The sequence below is a fragment of the Macrosteles quadrilineatus genome, unplaced genomic scaffold (assembly GCF_028750875.1).
Source record: "Macrosteles quadrilineatus isolate MER2022 unplaced genomic scaffold, UCM_ALF_1.0 Scaffold_3__2_contigs__length_128488019, whole genome shotgun sequence".
Lineage (NCBI taxonomy): Eukaryota > Metazoa > Arthropoda > Insecta > Hemiptera > Cicadellidae > Macrosteles > Macrosteles quadrilineatus.
Genome location: NW_026542596.1, coordinates 44,851,861 through 44,868,408, shown reverse-complemented (window position 1 = coordinate 44,868,408; position 16,548 = coordinate 44,851,861). Strand labels below are relative to the sequence as shown.

The window sequence follows — 16,548 nt, the reverse complement described above, 5'->3', positions numbered from 1 at the left end:
GATTGCACAGTGATGTAATAGCAGAGTTGAACTAGAGCTGGCACGTGGTCGAAAACTTAACCAAAGGTATGTATTGTGCAAATTTCTCTATTTTCACCCCACGCTGTAAATAAAACATGTATTGGAATTTCTTCAATTTGTTTTGATTTTCTGTTTATTTTGTTGTTATTTCGTCACCAACATGGCAACCCATAAGGCCCGTGTTAATTTTTTTAAATTTTAAATTTTGTGTGCTTACTGTATTTTTAAGATTATTTTAATTTATAAAGCGATTCTGCACATCAATAGGCTAATATCTTTCTAACAGTGTGTGTAGATATTCCCTGCGATGTTTTCATATACATATTGTAGATGGTACATAATTGAATCTTTCTGGAGAAAATTGTTCACTAAAAAGATACAGTTTTGGTTGGGTTCATCGCTATATGTACAATGTACATTGAATATTACTTTTAGCTTCGATAATGTTGTTCGACTTACCTATATGTAATTTTGCTAAGCTCTTAAAAAAATATGAACTAAATTTAGTCTCCTAAGTTTAATTCTCGTACACAATTTAAACAGAAATAGTTTATTAATCAGTAAATATGGTTTCTTAGTAAAATTATAAAAGCCAAATGCAAGGAAAGATAGATCCAGTTTCGGACCATCAAAAAGATTCTAGCCTAACTGGGGAACGAACCGTCAACTTTCAACCTTCTAGCTCCTCTTGAAAAGCGTTCCACTCTGGTGAACGAGAGCCACAATACAAGTTAGATAAAACATGCGTTTCCTCTCGTTCTAAGTACCCACAGCATTTCACTTGTCAAACTATGACCAAGTTGCTAGAGATCCCCTTGTAGGCCTACACACTCCATTACAAGTACGTAGAGGAGCAGCTGATCAACTACCAACAACACGCGCTCGTGGACGTCTAATCGCGGATTATAAAGTGGAGCGATCAAAAAACAAAAACACAAGTACAATGGGAGCGGGGCAAAAGCGCGGGACCAATTAGAACAACACGCGCCAAATAATTCACGAGCTGTCGTCTCTCGCTACAAACATCGGGGTGTTGGATTATTGAGAAGCCCCGGGGGCGTTACACTGGCCCAACTGACGAAGTTATTCATGGGTGGATCAGATTGTGGAAGAGTTTCGCCTCTGTCATTCGGGACAGAAAATGTTATTGTTTGTTTTAATTTGAATTGTTATTAATTAGTTCGAATCATCTTCACTATGTGACTGGGACAAATTTAAAAGGTATTTCAGACAGTGATTTTACTTTAATTCTAAAATAAAATCCACAATTATAGTCTAATATTTAAAGTTGATTTTGAAAGCGTGCTAGTATATAATTAACCGTTCGTAAATATGAAATAGAATCAATCTATCAATTTCCATGTGGTACATATGATCAAGATATGATGTAATCTTTACTATCGGCACAGACAATTAAGAGCTACACTCTTTCTGTTAAGCCCATTGGGCTTGGCAAAGAAGAAAAAACCTCTTTGATAGGTTTCCCATTAAATGTAAATTTAAATACACAAACAATCAGGTGAAAAGGGAAGAATGATATACGCTAGCATTTACTTAACAAACATAACTATATTCGGATTCATTACAGTGTTTGTACAGTTTTTTATGGTTTTGCATTACTTAAAAACTATGAAATTCGTCAAAATCGTGTCCATACTCATGACCGATCTCGTGGTGATGGTGATATACAGGCACCTTGACAGGGTAAGGCACCGGCTTCTCTATTGTATAAGGCACCTTCTTCTCCACAACGACCGGGTAAGGCTTGGGCACAGACACAGGTACGGGCTTCTCCACAGGCACCTCTACCTTGTAAGGCACCTTCTTCTCTACAGTGTACGGGACATGCTTGACGACAGGCACGTTGACGGGGTAAGGCTTGTCCACAGCCACTTTTACAGGGTACGGCACGTGCTTCTCCACCGTGTAAGGTACTTTCTTCTCGACGACCACGGGGTAAGGTTTAGGGACGTGGACGGGGTACGGCTTGTCGACGGGCACCTCGACTGGGTACGGCTCCTTCTTGTAGACCGTGTACGGCTGCGGGACGTACTCCTTGACCGTGTATGGCACTTTCTTCTCGACATAGACGGGGTACGGCTTGGGCACGTGGACCGGGTACGGTTTATCGACTGGTACCTCCACGGTGTAAGGCACTTTCTTCTCGACGGTGACAGGGTATGGCACAGGCACCTTCTTGGTCACCGTGATGGCTTTGACGTGCTCGTGATGATGTTGGACGTGGTGATGGAAGTGTTCGGCGGAGGCTAGCGCCAGAAGACACAGTGTTGCCAGTAAAGCAGTCATCCTTGCTGTGTGCTCTTCCATTACACCCGGCATATTATATACTTTACGATTTCCTGTCATGTATGCCATTCTTTGCTTATACATCCTGACATGCAACATTCTTGTTATTATGTGCAACCTCTTTCCTACCTAAATTCTTCCTATTAAACTGATATTGTTTGAAATGTTTCTCAATCGGTCCTAATTTCTTTTAACAAAATTTCTTTTTCTAACTCAATTCGAAAATATTAGTGTATATACAATTATTAAATGGCCACACACATGAACATATTCCCGTTACCACTCAAACACATAGTTTTTAATCTTGAACACCCATTAAACTTGACACATTGACCTAATAAGACAGACTTTGTCATCTCCCAATGAAACCACGAAAGCCCTTTTGTTCAACAAGATGGGGTGTTTCTTTTATATTAATTCCTCTTTGATTATCAGGCCCGGAGGATCAATTATGCAGAGGTAGACACAAGAAGCGTGGCTAGCAACATATGGTGATGCTCCCTCAACCTTGACCTACCCAAGCTAACCAACACCCCCGAGCTCCCCGTGACTCGACATTTGTTGTTGTCGGCGGCGTAAAGGCGCGTGCACCAGGTCATGCTTGAGCGCGTTTACTAGCTAATACTATAAGGGTGAATTTACGGATGAATTCACAGTTTTCCAGTAGTTTCTCATGAACTCAGAATAGACTTGTGAAAATGATTAAACGCGTTTTGGTGTAAGACTTTTTCGTATTGATTTCGTGTTTTCCTAACTCACCAGAGGGTTGAGTCGATGATTTAGTTCTTGTTAAATTAAACTTGGCCTTGAGTTGAATAAGTTACATTTCAATGAAGCAATGGCCTATTCTGTTTAAGTATAACAGTAGGATTTTACAAAATTATCAAAGCAAACACATTTTAACTAAACCTTGGCTGACACCATCGTGCAACTTTCCATAACACAATACTATAGCCTTAAATTTAGAGTCTCTTGCTTTTGAATTTACTCAAAGGAAACAACCGTGATGCATTTAAATTTAAAGTTAGATAAAAATGTCGACCTTATAACTTTCAGGAAGTAGCTTTAAACAAATGCTACAGTTACGGGGGTGATTAGGGAATAACCTTGGGCGGAAGCGGGTGAGGGAGGAGCGGATGTCTGGCCAATACAAACACATTACAGCCCTGTAATCACGGGGTGACGATCGATTTGATCAGATCAGCAGTGAGGGGTGAGAGAAGGCGCCTCTACTGCTGCGGTACCCGCCCCCGGAACAGCCCTTACAGCATCTTCACCCTGTACAGCACTTATTACACCTTTACATCGTACAACCCTTACTGTACCTTCGTCATACATGACCTTTATAATAGCACCTTCGTTCTGTACAACCCTTACTGCACCTTCGTCATACATGACCTTTATAGCACCTTCCCTGTGCAACCCTTACTGCACTTTGTTCCTACTATACCATTATTACACCTTAGGCTTTTGAAATCCTTGATTGCATCTTATTTGCATACTACCTTCATTTAATTGCCATACTTTCTACTATACAGTTTTGGGCTTTTACGTAATGACAGTAGGGCACAAACATCTAAAAAGTGCCTGTCGCATTCGGTAACATGTAGCATTCTACTACTATTTTTGCGATCCACTTGCTATAAAGACGTCCTCTAACAAACAAAACTAACATCACTTACACTCTCACCCAACCATCCCAACAATTTTATATCCCACATTCTGTCACGTGCGAGGATAAGTACAGTAAAAACCAGTTCTAAACGCGCGTATTAAACTAAACAAGTGGCCAATTTGTGAAGCTCTGTTCAAACACCACGAACCAGTTCAATTACCTACTAACTGGTTTAACACCTCGGCGTGTGCCAATAATCTGCCAACGCAGGACCTTTATTTGCAGAAGCACAATTACTCAATTACCGTCTCGGTACTCACTTATTGAAAGTAATTGAAGAGGTTACGGTCGGCTGGCTAGGTCCACCGTGACCGCTCGCGCGTGACAAACTGATTGAATGCTTGTACTTGCCACGACCGGTTAGCGGGGCCCACTCTAGTGTTAAAACAATGATGAAAGGGCTTTTAGTGGTGTCAATTCGAGGTAGGGGTTAAAAAGTATCTTGGATCTTTCTTGAAATCACTTTCCACAGGTTTTAAATTGTGTTGGTCTTACAACTTTAAGAGACTTGGAGAAGTTTTGAAAGGAAAAAGGAGCACCAAAGGGGTTCATCCAAGTAAAAACATTATTTTATTAAAACTAAGACTAATGTCGTGCATGATATAATTTCTAAAATTACTAAAATCATATTCCAACTCACAAGTACTCTCAAGTCTTATCACAAGTACAATCACTTTCGATTTTAATAATTGTCAAAAACAGTTTTGATTTAGCGTGCTATTGGTTAGGTTCACTTAGTTCTTGTATGCTTAATTTCGCCGTTTCTCAAAGATATTCAAGTAACGCTATTCTCCCCGGTAATATTCTTTTCTGTTATTAGTTATAGTTTATCGTTGTTTAATCTTTAACTGTGAATCTTAACAAAGGTTATCTTAATTCATCTTGTCAAACAGATAAAGTAACCATATTTAAACATAGTTTTAGACAAAATTACCTGTTTGAAATAAAATTACTTTTGTAAAATGTAGAAAAACACTTTACGTTGAAGAGGGATTTTTATAAACCTAAAACCATACCAGAAATACTACATGAAAATATTCAAAAGGCACACAAGCCAATCGAACTAATTACAGACCTATTTCGCTCCTACCTCCAAACTCAAAATGTTCCCTCCTTACCGTTAGCCAGGTAGTATAGACCGATCAGGTGCCCCAATATCTTCGGTAATTCACCGCTGAGCAAACATTGTTATAAGCCGAACCCTGTTGTTTGATCGCATCCACCGACACTCAGATGATGTCTCAATTTCCTCCCGTCTGCGATCGCACGGTCCGATGGTTCGCTCGTGCCGCCGCGCCAGAATTGATCTAATTCTATCGGTGTTTAATATGTGGCGTATGGCGTGATTGGACAATGTGTGTTTTGGGAATTTTCTCATCTCGGGTCGACGAACCTCGTCGTGAGATATTGTTTAACTTTTATATTGGAGTTGATCGTGATGATGGGATGTTGATGATACTTAAGGTTAAATAATGATATCTTGAGTATATAGTAATTTTGGTTATAGAGTTATAGTGGTTTTTGGTTGATGGATTGAACATACTTTGGAACAGGGTGGTGGTGGGAGCATTAAATACTAATTCAGTATTGAGAACGGCCCTTCTACGGAAATTCTTCAAACATAAAATTCTTCAATTTAGCAAACTAAGGACAACACGGTCCTTTCTGGGTTTCAAGTCAACCACTCAGGGAGAACTATGTTACATATTTAAAGCATAATGTTAGTAAAATATAATTATTTGATTTAGCGACACATCTTACTACTACAAATTTCCATCAAATATGATTCATCAAACTAAACCATCATGATAAAAATTTTGTTTATGATTGTCATGATTTAAAGCTGGATTACATAGAAGAACCTTCCGAAGAATTACATAGAAGCGAATTTCCCATATAGGGAATAAGCTATTGCCGTAGAGCAAACCTAAGTACTCACTAAAATACGCACATTATAGTGGCGTCCCCATCTAATGATATAATTGAAAACTAAAGCTAGTTTATTTCTTAAATATTTTTGTGGAAATCCAACCAGGTAAATGGAAGTTCGCTTAGTCTGCAGTTTTGCTGCGGCAGGGATATTTTTGTTGTGTTTTTATTTGCTTGAACTGGATTAAATTATGTTATATTAACTTATGTTAGTTTTATTTTGTTTAAAATAACTTACAGTCGGTCTTCAGGTTACATTCTTCACAGTTATGAAACTCGTATATTCACATTATCTCTGTGGTTGGTTCATTTGTATGATTGTTGTACTTCATTCTTGGCTGGACTCTTTTACTTGTGAGGTCCTTTTGTTACAGATTTGCATATAATATTTGTATGGTTTTTTTGTAATATCCGTACGTTTAATGCTTGGGTTGGCATCTTTTGGGTAGTACAGTATCTTTGGATCTTTGACAGTCGTTATTTAAGAGATTTTAGAGTTAAAATTATATCTTCTGGGAGGTCCATATTATGCTAGTTTTTTGCTGGACATGTAAACGTTTGTTCTTGAAATTTCTATCTTCGTGGAGGCCTTGTTATTATTGAAGTGTGATATCTGGTCATGGCCACTTAAAAATACCATGTTCTTACATGCCTTATATTTTTATTTTATTTTATTTTTATTCTTTTAAGTTTTTATAAGTTCGCTTTCTTGTCCGGTATACAAATTTTGCAATCAATTTTATACTAACTTCCCGATGAGCTAGAGACTTGAAACTTGAAACATAGCTCACAAATAATGGATGGAAATGCAATATTATATCATTCAATTTTCATATTTCCTTTGGGCTACGCCCCATGGGCTTCCAAATTTTCCATGTTTACATTTTGAAAGAATGTATTAAATTTAACATAAAAATATTTACACATTAGGTATTTTCTAGTAAATTATTTTTTAGTTAAATCCTTTTTTTCTTCAAGAAGAACTGGTAATATTGGAATTAATGTTAATTTGAAATAACAACTTCACCAATATTTCTGAATTTTTAATTTTTATGAGGCTTTTCGCCAGCTATGCTGGCATCATCAGACACATCACAAAACTGAAAAACAATTATAAATTTTAAAGAATGTAAATTTCAAAGAATATGGGTAGTTAAAAATAAAAACTATTCTGTTAAATACATTTAGCTAAAGTTATGAAAATTAATTATATATGTATAAAAATGAAATATAAAGTAGAATTAACTTATAAATTTGTAAATTTAGATTTTAGTAATGTAACATTTTGAATTGGACCGTTATCATTATTTACCAAATTGTCCATTTTATTTATAAATAATGATTCTCATGCATTTAGTTCATTGGATTTTGTTATGTTTTTTAGTAATTTAGTATTATTGATTGATATTGTGTGGTCCGTTTCTAACCAATGTTTTGCTATTGCTAGTTTTTCAGGTCTGATGTGTGTTATGTGAGAAGTGTGTTCTTTTTCTAAATTTACAAAGTTATAAGTTAATTCTACTTTATATTTCATTTTTATACATATATAATTAATTTTCATAATTTTAGCTAAATGTGCTTAACAGAATAGTTTTTATTTTTAACTACCCATATGTTACATTCTTTAAAATTTATAATTGTATTTTTTTTAAACATAAACATAATCTTCAGTTTTGTGATGTGTCTGATGATGGCAGTATAGCTGGCGAAAGGCCTCATAAAAATAAAAAATTCGGAAATATTGGCGAAGTTGTTATTTCAAATTAAATCCTTTTTATTTAAAAATTAATTTATAAAATAAAGTTATTGGTATTACTGTATGCAGAGTAAAGTTAAATTTCATTAATTTAATTTAATTCATTAATTTAATTTGGTAGCATTTCGAGAGTATCAATCACCAAACACCTGTGTAATTACGTACTCAAATGTTACAGTTGTGGATAACATCATCAAGTGAACATTAGTGATACTGTTGTCTTGTGTACCTCCTTCTCCAGATTGACGACGTTAATTGTGAAGATGTTAATTGTGCAAGTGATCACGTTCTATGTTTTACTACAAGTGGTAACCGCCGAGGCTAAAAAATATAGCGATATCGTGAAATGCATTGTTGGCCTTTTGCCCAAATTGCCGCTGAAGAACAACTGTTGGTTTAGCAATCCACTATCCACCGCATACGAATCAAGACTTCAGTTAGAGTGCGGGTGTGTTGGGTGTTGGGATTTGACAATTACAGACTTTACCATCCTTAAAACGAGTTATGACCCTCTTGCATGGAATGAGCCTGCGTTCCAATTGGGTGTTATGATACACATACACAAATATCATAAGACAGAAATTTCACTTGGATGGATTCAATCCCTGTTAGGTTGCTGCAACCTTAAAACCTTGTACATATATGAAAATTTCGATGTCATGACTAAATTAAAATTTAATGTGTTCTTGCCACGTGTCAAGGAAGGGACTGCCAGTGCCAAACGTAGAATGCATTGGTATGCTACAGAATTTTGGTCGGCGCACGATGCATTTATGATGCCAAAACTAGAGAAATCGGCTGATTTTGCATTATTTAGTTTGACAGTGCAGACTATTATTTCCTCAGGAAGATTAGACACATTTATTGTCAAAACGTTTAAAGGGTGGGAAACCAAATGCATACAAACCACACTTGGTATGTAAAAAGACAGACTTTTCAGTAACGTATTAAACTGCTTGACAGATGGGTACGTGTTTGGTTTATTTTGCCTGGTAAGATTTGTTTAGTGAAATATAAAGGTATTATTAAAATGTAATAGTATATGGGTTTGCTTATTTGAAATGTAAATCTTAATTCTTGCTGATTTTCACCGTTATTAACTTATAAATGTTATCCTCTCCCTGATGATATATGCTAGAAACGTAGGTCGATTCACGATTGACAAAGGAGATATAGTTACTCTTGTTACTACAAGTTAAGTTTCAACCAAACACAACTTTTACCTAAAAGTTTGATTTAAAACGAGTGTTTTTCCAAATATTTGCATGTTTTATATTCATTTTTTTTATTTATATATTTTTTGTTTTATTTTATATGTACCGTGATTCCTTGTAATCACTATCTTTATACAGGCCATAGTTATTCTTTATACTTGGTTTCATTGGCTGGACTTGGTTTCTTGAAATTACAATGTTCTATCATGTCCGTGTTACACATGTGTGTTTGAAATTAGTATATTGTGGCAGGTCCATATGAAATCTTGACGAACGTGTTTACATAAACTTGATTGTCTTGACACAACTCTCACTTTGTCATTAAATATATCCTCAAACTTCTTCCAGCTTGTACACCTTTGTTCTCGTGTGTTGCTATACATCTGGTGACTTTGGCAATGTTTTCGTGTTTGTAAATATAAAAATATTCTTCTACCTCTTGATCCTGAAAATGAATGCATCGTTTGCGTGGAATATGGTTTTCGGAGGATTCTTCTGATGATATGTTTGTGTGGCCTTGTCTTCCTGGTAACATGGTAAATATTTGATGTTTGCGCCTCTGAATGTGTTTTATTTTTATTGAATCCCAGAAGTTAAAGAAACTTCCGCTGAATATACTAACGAAATAATACCCACTATCATTACATTACCCATAGCCCTGAAAAAAAACCACTTTAGTGAGTTATTGGAATACACACAATAAATTTAATCACTGAGCTTACACAATGAGATTGATTGATGATTATTCACCTGTTGCAGATGTAGCTTAAAATGAATAGAAAATAATAAATATAGTACTACGAACCAACCTTAGCAGTGGAGACAGATCTGGACAGATAATACAGGAGATTTTCTTGAATTTTAGTAAACTTTTATTTGTGTTGTTAAATTTAAAAAAGTTGAAATTTCATATACTTTTACTATAAAGCCATGATGGATTACGCATACTGGGAATATAAATACTTAACTATCAACATTTCAATAAAAAAACACCTCAATACCATCCCTATACCAACAAACCTAAGTTTTCGTTAAAATTAATGTTAATTGAATAGGAAATAAATCTGACAATTTTAAGGAAACATTTGAGAAGAAATCCAGCCAGGAAAATTGAAATTCGCTTAGTCTGCAGGTTTGCTGCTGTGGGGATATTGTTATTATTGTAAGTTTTTGAAATACAGAAATACTTGCATTGTAGTTCCGTGATATTTTGGGATACCGAGACATTTTTGTAGCAAACCCGACGGTCGTGCATGTTAAATTTGCTATTTTTACCAATTTCTTTAAGGACTGTATAGTTTCTTACATTGCATTCAACTTATTTTTGTTTCTTTTCGTATGCCTTTTTGTACAAAATCAACAGGATTAGAATAGACCTAATTAAGTTTAGTTTGTCTTCTTAGATAGCAACTACTAAGTATTGTGCACCAAGTATCTCGGCTCCTCACGGAAGTGACAATAGTTAAAAAAAAGCTGTACTAATTCCTTCTTTCGGTACACATTTTTCTAGATCTTTCGTATTAAAGTTTTAATCGAAAAAATACCACCCTTCTTTACAAATAATGAGGTGTATGTCTATGATAAGTGCCTTATATTAATTTGATCCATATTTACCATTAATTCATCATGATATCCCGGAAGGTGAAAAAGTATCGAAGTCTGATAGTAATTAAAGGGCAGTCTGTGTTTATAGGGGCGGGTGCGTGCCATCTGTTACTGAAAGAACTCAATCGGAAGTCCAAGTTGAAGTGTAGCCTCCAGCCGAACATTAGAGCGGCAAAGGGTCATTTCATGGTGCCTTGCCATTATTGTGAGACAAGATCGTAAAATAGGGTGACAATGTAGACGTAAAACTACGCAACAAACGTTTAGCAGTATTTAGACCGTCTTTAATTTATCCCTATGTGAATGACAAAGTGGTTAGATACCGTTTAATGTTATATTGGAGATCGTTCCAAGTTTAAAATAATATTGTCCAAAAATTACGTTAAAAAGTGGTATTAGAGATTACAAAAAATCTTATAAAAGATTTGACATTGTCGAACTCTAGAGCACTACTAGGGGTCGAAATAGGCTAAGGTATGTTAGTTCATGGACTTAACCTACACTACATTTTGTAAGGTAAGGAAACTCTTCCCACTTTCAAATTACAGTACTAGCATAGTTACCTTTGCAATTATGAACTTTAAAACCACGGTAGGCTTAGTTCGAATGAGAAAAATCCAAAATACCTCTTTTGATATTAAATTCTCTTCCAAATACGATATACAGTTCCTAACGAAGTCAGGTGTTGTTAAAAGGAGAAAATTACGTGTCACTGGAGGAGTTATTGGTTTACAAGTCTTTAAAGACTACCGTGAGTTTTCAATGACCATCGCGACAGTAAAAGTAACAATAAATTCATTCGTTTAACAATTCAAAAACTTCGAGTTTGTATTTTCAAGGCACATGGCAACAAAGGGATACAGTGCACCTGTATAGCAAAATAGTCTATACTATCCAGTATAATAATCAAAATAATTTCCACAAATTTCAAAAATTCACCTCCATAAACCCCGTGAACGATCTAGCCTTGGTCTTGTTACGGCCCATTACATAGTGTTCGTGCTGGTATAATAAAGTGATTAAATCAATTCAGAAGCTATTGTGTGTTTTGGAAATTGCCAATCATTAGAGAAGGCTGTGCCGTAAATTATAAATGATTAGGGGTGATTACAAAGGGATGATTCGCAAGGTCACTCGATATTCAGCCCCAGGGATGATTGCAGGCAAGGGTGTGTTTACCTTCCCTTGTGAGCGCGCGGCCCGCGGGCCAATCTTTGGTAAATTATTTATTGAAAAAATACTACCTTTAACTCATTATTGACGGGTTTTTAAATTTACGAGCTGCCGAAGAGCGATTTGTGTCCGCAATGTTTGCTGAAGTTGTTTGTTTAGGTGTTATTTTGCGACCTCCCTCTCTTTACAATAGAATGATTATAACGTAAAATGTATTACGCTTGATGGGTTTTGAGGAATTATAATACAATTTTTTCTGATGTTTTTTTTTACTTGTTGTTGACCTGGCGAAAAACTGGTTCCAAAAACGTTGCAGCAACACATTTTCAATGTAACAAGTTCTACCACGTGTAGAATTTTTCATCTGAAAATGTATTCCCAATTGACCTTGAAAGTTTGATGCATTTTCGTCAGTTAAACAATGAGGCCATTCTGAAGACCAAGGTGATAAAAGGTCAACTTTACCCGTGGAGCCTAAGTGTTGACTTTTGATTAGTCACCATTAAACCACTTTCTTTATTATTTATCAACTGAAGTCATGAAGAAAGACAGATCTAGTAAGATTTTTAGTTGCTTGGACCTTACCATATATGCGGTACTGTGGTGATTTTTAAAATTACTTGCTCTAAACAAATCCACTAACAGTTTAACGTTGCGTGGATGTTTTAGTTGACTCAAAGCAAAAGGCGTACATGTGGAATTTTTGTAAAACAACCTTGCAAATTTCATCGTTCTGATTTTAATCACAAAAACTTCACGAAAGTAGTATTATCTTCAGATGATTAGTCCCTTTTAGTATGGAGGGAATTATACACCCCATCCACATGTTGCAGTTAGTCATAGCTAGGGTTATATTATACAAATAACCTAAGTATAAAATTGAGCTAAGGTCAGAGGGCATCGGTCTCAATTACTAATATCTTTCGCTGACCTCTTAACAAAGCGAAAGAAAATGACAACCTTTTGTAAAGTTAACTATATTTTATGTCACATAAACTGTCAAACTTTTTTAAACTAAAAGATAAATGTAAGCACCTTCACCCCTCACCCCCCTGGACACAGCCCCTGGTACGGGAGCCGGCACGAGCAGACTCTGCGGTCGCGGCTCTGCCTCAAACACCGCCAAAACCGCAGCCTCTGCCCTCGGTTGGGCGGCAAGCGGCACAAGCACCGAAAACTGCGGTTTTGTCATCACGCAACCCATTGAGGCATGTAAAATTAATTATGACACTTGAGGGTTCTTTATAGTAAAAGGCTCTTTGAGCGACGTGTGCTGCGAAGAACGTTGGTGGAAGATATTGCTATAAATATAGTGCATGGATGTTTTCGTTTGACGATTGTTAAACTGAAATAGTGATACATTTTTAGGGGGAAATCCGTCAAAGAGAAGATTGGGGTGTTTGCATATTTTTTAACCCGTACCTATAGGGTCTTGGTCGTTAACAAGTCTGTAGCTCGAGACGAATAATACACACTTATGTTATGACACTTTTTATGTTGTTATATAAGTAGTCTTATACACGAATCCTCAAGAAGAAGATATAAGAATAGCGTAAATTAAAATACAAGCTTTCCTCTGTTCTATATCGGAATCTTCTTTAGGGTTTTCATGTTAATGATGCTCAACAATAATCGATGAGCGGAGGCTGACATTTACTATTGCAATCTGTTTCCTACATCATAATATTGTCTATACTCCTTTCATCTATGATAATATCCATCAGTGAGGGTTGGTAGTTACTAAGTTCACTTCCGTCTCCATGAAAAAATCCTGTGAACATTTTGTATATTGCTGTATAAGCTAGAATTGGTTTATTATTAATAATTTGCTGTATAAGCTAGAATTGGTTTATTATTAATACATTATTAATAGTAATGTAATATTGTAAATCTGCAGTGTTACATTTTTATTTGATTCACAGTAGAGATGTTTTTATAATGATTCACCAACTGAATAAATCGGTTTCAATGATTAATTGTAATTGTCAGTTGGAGGTGAGATCACTCTTCACAGTTCAGGTTCACAAAACATGTTAGTGAATTATCTCTTTTATTCTATTTCTCTTCCAAGTACAACTTTGTTGCCCGATGGGTCGGGGTGCAAGGCTCCCAGAAATTGGAATTTAGTAGCCGAGGACTTGGGTGGCTTCTCGGTCTCGGGTCTTGTTTCAGGATTTCTGATCACTTCGCGCCGGAAGAGAAGGAAGCCTTCGACTAAACTGCCTCACCTTTACCATCCTCTAGGTGATGCTAACAGATACAAACAGATAAACGTCAATATCCTACGTACGTCACATTCTGGGTTTGATAAAAAAGTCGATTTTTTTTCAAATGCATGTTCAAATTTTCATGGAATCGAGTCAACTAACCATATCAATGTGAGAGAGTTGTAGTATTATTTTATTTTTCAGCAGATAATGGGGAATTAACAGATTTACGCATCATTTCATGGAGCTTTTTTCTATTACTCTACTCGGACCATCCAGAAAAAATATTTGGATAAAGACAAATCCAGACCAACTATCATAATTCAAGGGCTTCCTTAAAGAAACATGTTAAAAGTGTTTCTTTTTAGAACATTGCTCAAACAATGTGACTAATAATTGTTGACATTTCAGACTTTTCAGGCTATTTATTCGTCACTTTTGGACACTTCGCTTCTATATAGGACCAACCATAGCTGATTATCCCGAATTGAAATTGGCTGCATGAGCCCTCTTCAGACCTTGCACGGTCATTTTCCATGTCCATTTTCTGAATTCCAATTATACAATATTTTTCATTCTATGATTGTTACTTGATGTAACATAAAATATTCTATACCATACAAAAGGACAGTTTAGCATGGTTGAGGTTGGCGTATTCGATTAAATTAGTTATTGACAGAAACACTCTCTGTTGGTGGCTTTTAGGAAAACGACGTCATCATATTCTGAGAGTGGTTCATTCAAATATGTTAAAAAGTTTTTAAGTTTGGTAAAACTGGTGCCTATTTGAACTGGGTACTTCAGTATCCAAAAGTCCATGGCAAAATCCAACAGAGAATCCAACACCTGAGCCCGAGTGTGAGGGTAGGTCTAGCGGATTGTCCAGAAGAGTTAGTCTCCAGTGACGGGCAGGACCCGCGGCCGCGACACCTGGACCACACGCACCTCCCAAAACACTGCCCATCTCCCGCCCCAATACACAATAGCTCACTGAAGTAGCACAATCTAATTGCCCAAGTACACAGGGATTTGGCTGGATGTTAGCTTTCAAAATTATTTCCTTTTGGATCCTTGCAGACCATAAGAAAGCTGGACTATGAAGCCTAGAAATTGTTCATAGGTGGATACAGCATAAGTCAGTGCAAAAAGCTAGATTCAAAAACACTACCCGTTATGTCCTTCCATAATACACAATAGCTCACTGGAGGAATATAGCCGAGTCTAAATCTATTTGCTCAAGTACAAAAACGATTTTTTGTTTTTATTATGATTGTTTATCATTATATTGCTATACTACCCAAAATTATTTCATTCCAAATTATTTTCGCTATCTTTTGGAACCGTTATGATTAAGCTAAGAATAATTTACTTTGCATGTTGACTTTTGAGTTCTATGGGAAACATAGTTCAGTTGTATTTAAGGATAAAACGGTGGATTATTTCAACTGTCATAATGCCATAACTGATAGGCATGCATATACAATCTTTACTTATTTTAGTTATTCGTGGTGATTCGGTTTTGCAAACAAATTTGAATATTAAGAATAATACATGTGCTAAATGCTATTTGGCCTAGATGTCTGTCTGACAATGTATTGTGAGCAGTGACCATCGCCGGTACCGAAGGGTTGACATGGACGGTCAGCTCCAGTTACACCTCTGGCCACCCTAGAAGGACTACATTGGGCGGCAAAAAACTCGCCGGTGGCCGCGGGTGATTATGTCGTCAATGTAGTGAGAGAGACTGCAGTCTCCTCCAGTGGTCCAGAGTGACCTAGTCTCGACACTGTATCAGTTGTGATCTCTCCGGTGAGTTGTCCAGTGATCCTAGTCTCTAGACTGTATCACTTGTGATCTCTCCGGTGAGTTGTCCAGTGATCCTAGTCTCTGGACTGTATCACTTGTGATCTCTCCGGTGAGTTGTCCAGTGATCCTAGTCTCTAGACTGTATCACTTGTGATCTCTCCGGTGAGTTGTCCAGTGATCCTAGTCTCTAGACTGTATCACTTGTGATCTCTCCGGTGAGTTGTCCAGTGATCCTAGTCTCTAGACTGTATCACTTGTGATCTCTCCGGTGAGTTGTCCAGTGATCCTAGTCTCTAGACTGTATCACTTGTGATCTCTCCGGTGAGTTGTCCAGTGATCCTAGTCTCTGGACTGTATCACTTGTGATCTCTCCGGTGAGTTGTCCAGTGATCCTAGTCTCTAGACTGTATCACTTGTGATCCCTCCGGTGAGTTGTCCAGTGATCCTAGTCTCTGGACTGTATCACTTGTGATCTCTCCGGTGAGTTGTCCAGTGATCCTAGTCTCTAGACTGTATCAGTTGTGATCTCTCCGGTGAGTTGTCCAGTGATCCTAGTCTCTAGACTGTATCACTTGTGATCTCTCCGGTGAGTTGTCCAGTGATCCTAGTCTCTAGACTGTGTCACTTGTGATCTCTCCTGTGAGTTGTCCAGTGATCCTAGTCTCTAGACTGCGTCACTTCCAATGATAACTACGTAGTAACGACTTCTCCAGTGAGTCGTCTCTTATGACGAGGATCAGAATGATCCTTGCTCCTCTTGGTACTGTGTCATTTCATGTGCCTTTTGATAATTTCACCATCTAAATTTACAAGCTACGTAGTCTCTAGTCTTGTGGAACTGTCACACATCCTCTG

General features: G+C 36.8%; 1 protein-coding gene across 1 annotated transcript; it reads right to left on the bottom strand.

The window, feature by feature from the left end:
• Positions 1-1,641: 1,641 nt before the first annotated feature.
• Positions 1,642-2,361, bottom strand: LOC128989159 (uncharacterized). Its single transcript, XM_054411028.1, has one exon. The coding sequence runs from the start codon at positions 2,359-2,361 to the stop codon at positions 1,642-1,644; it is 720 nt and encodes a 239-aa protein (XP_054267003.1).
• Positions 2,362-16,548: the final 14,187 nt, after the last annotated feature.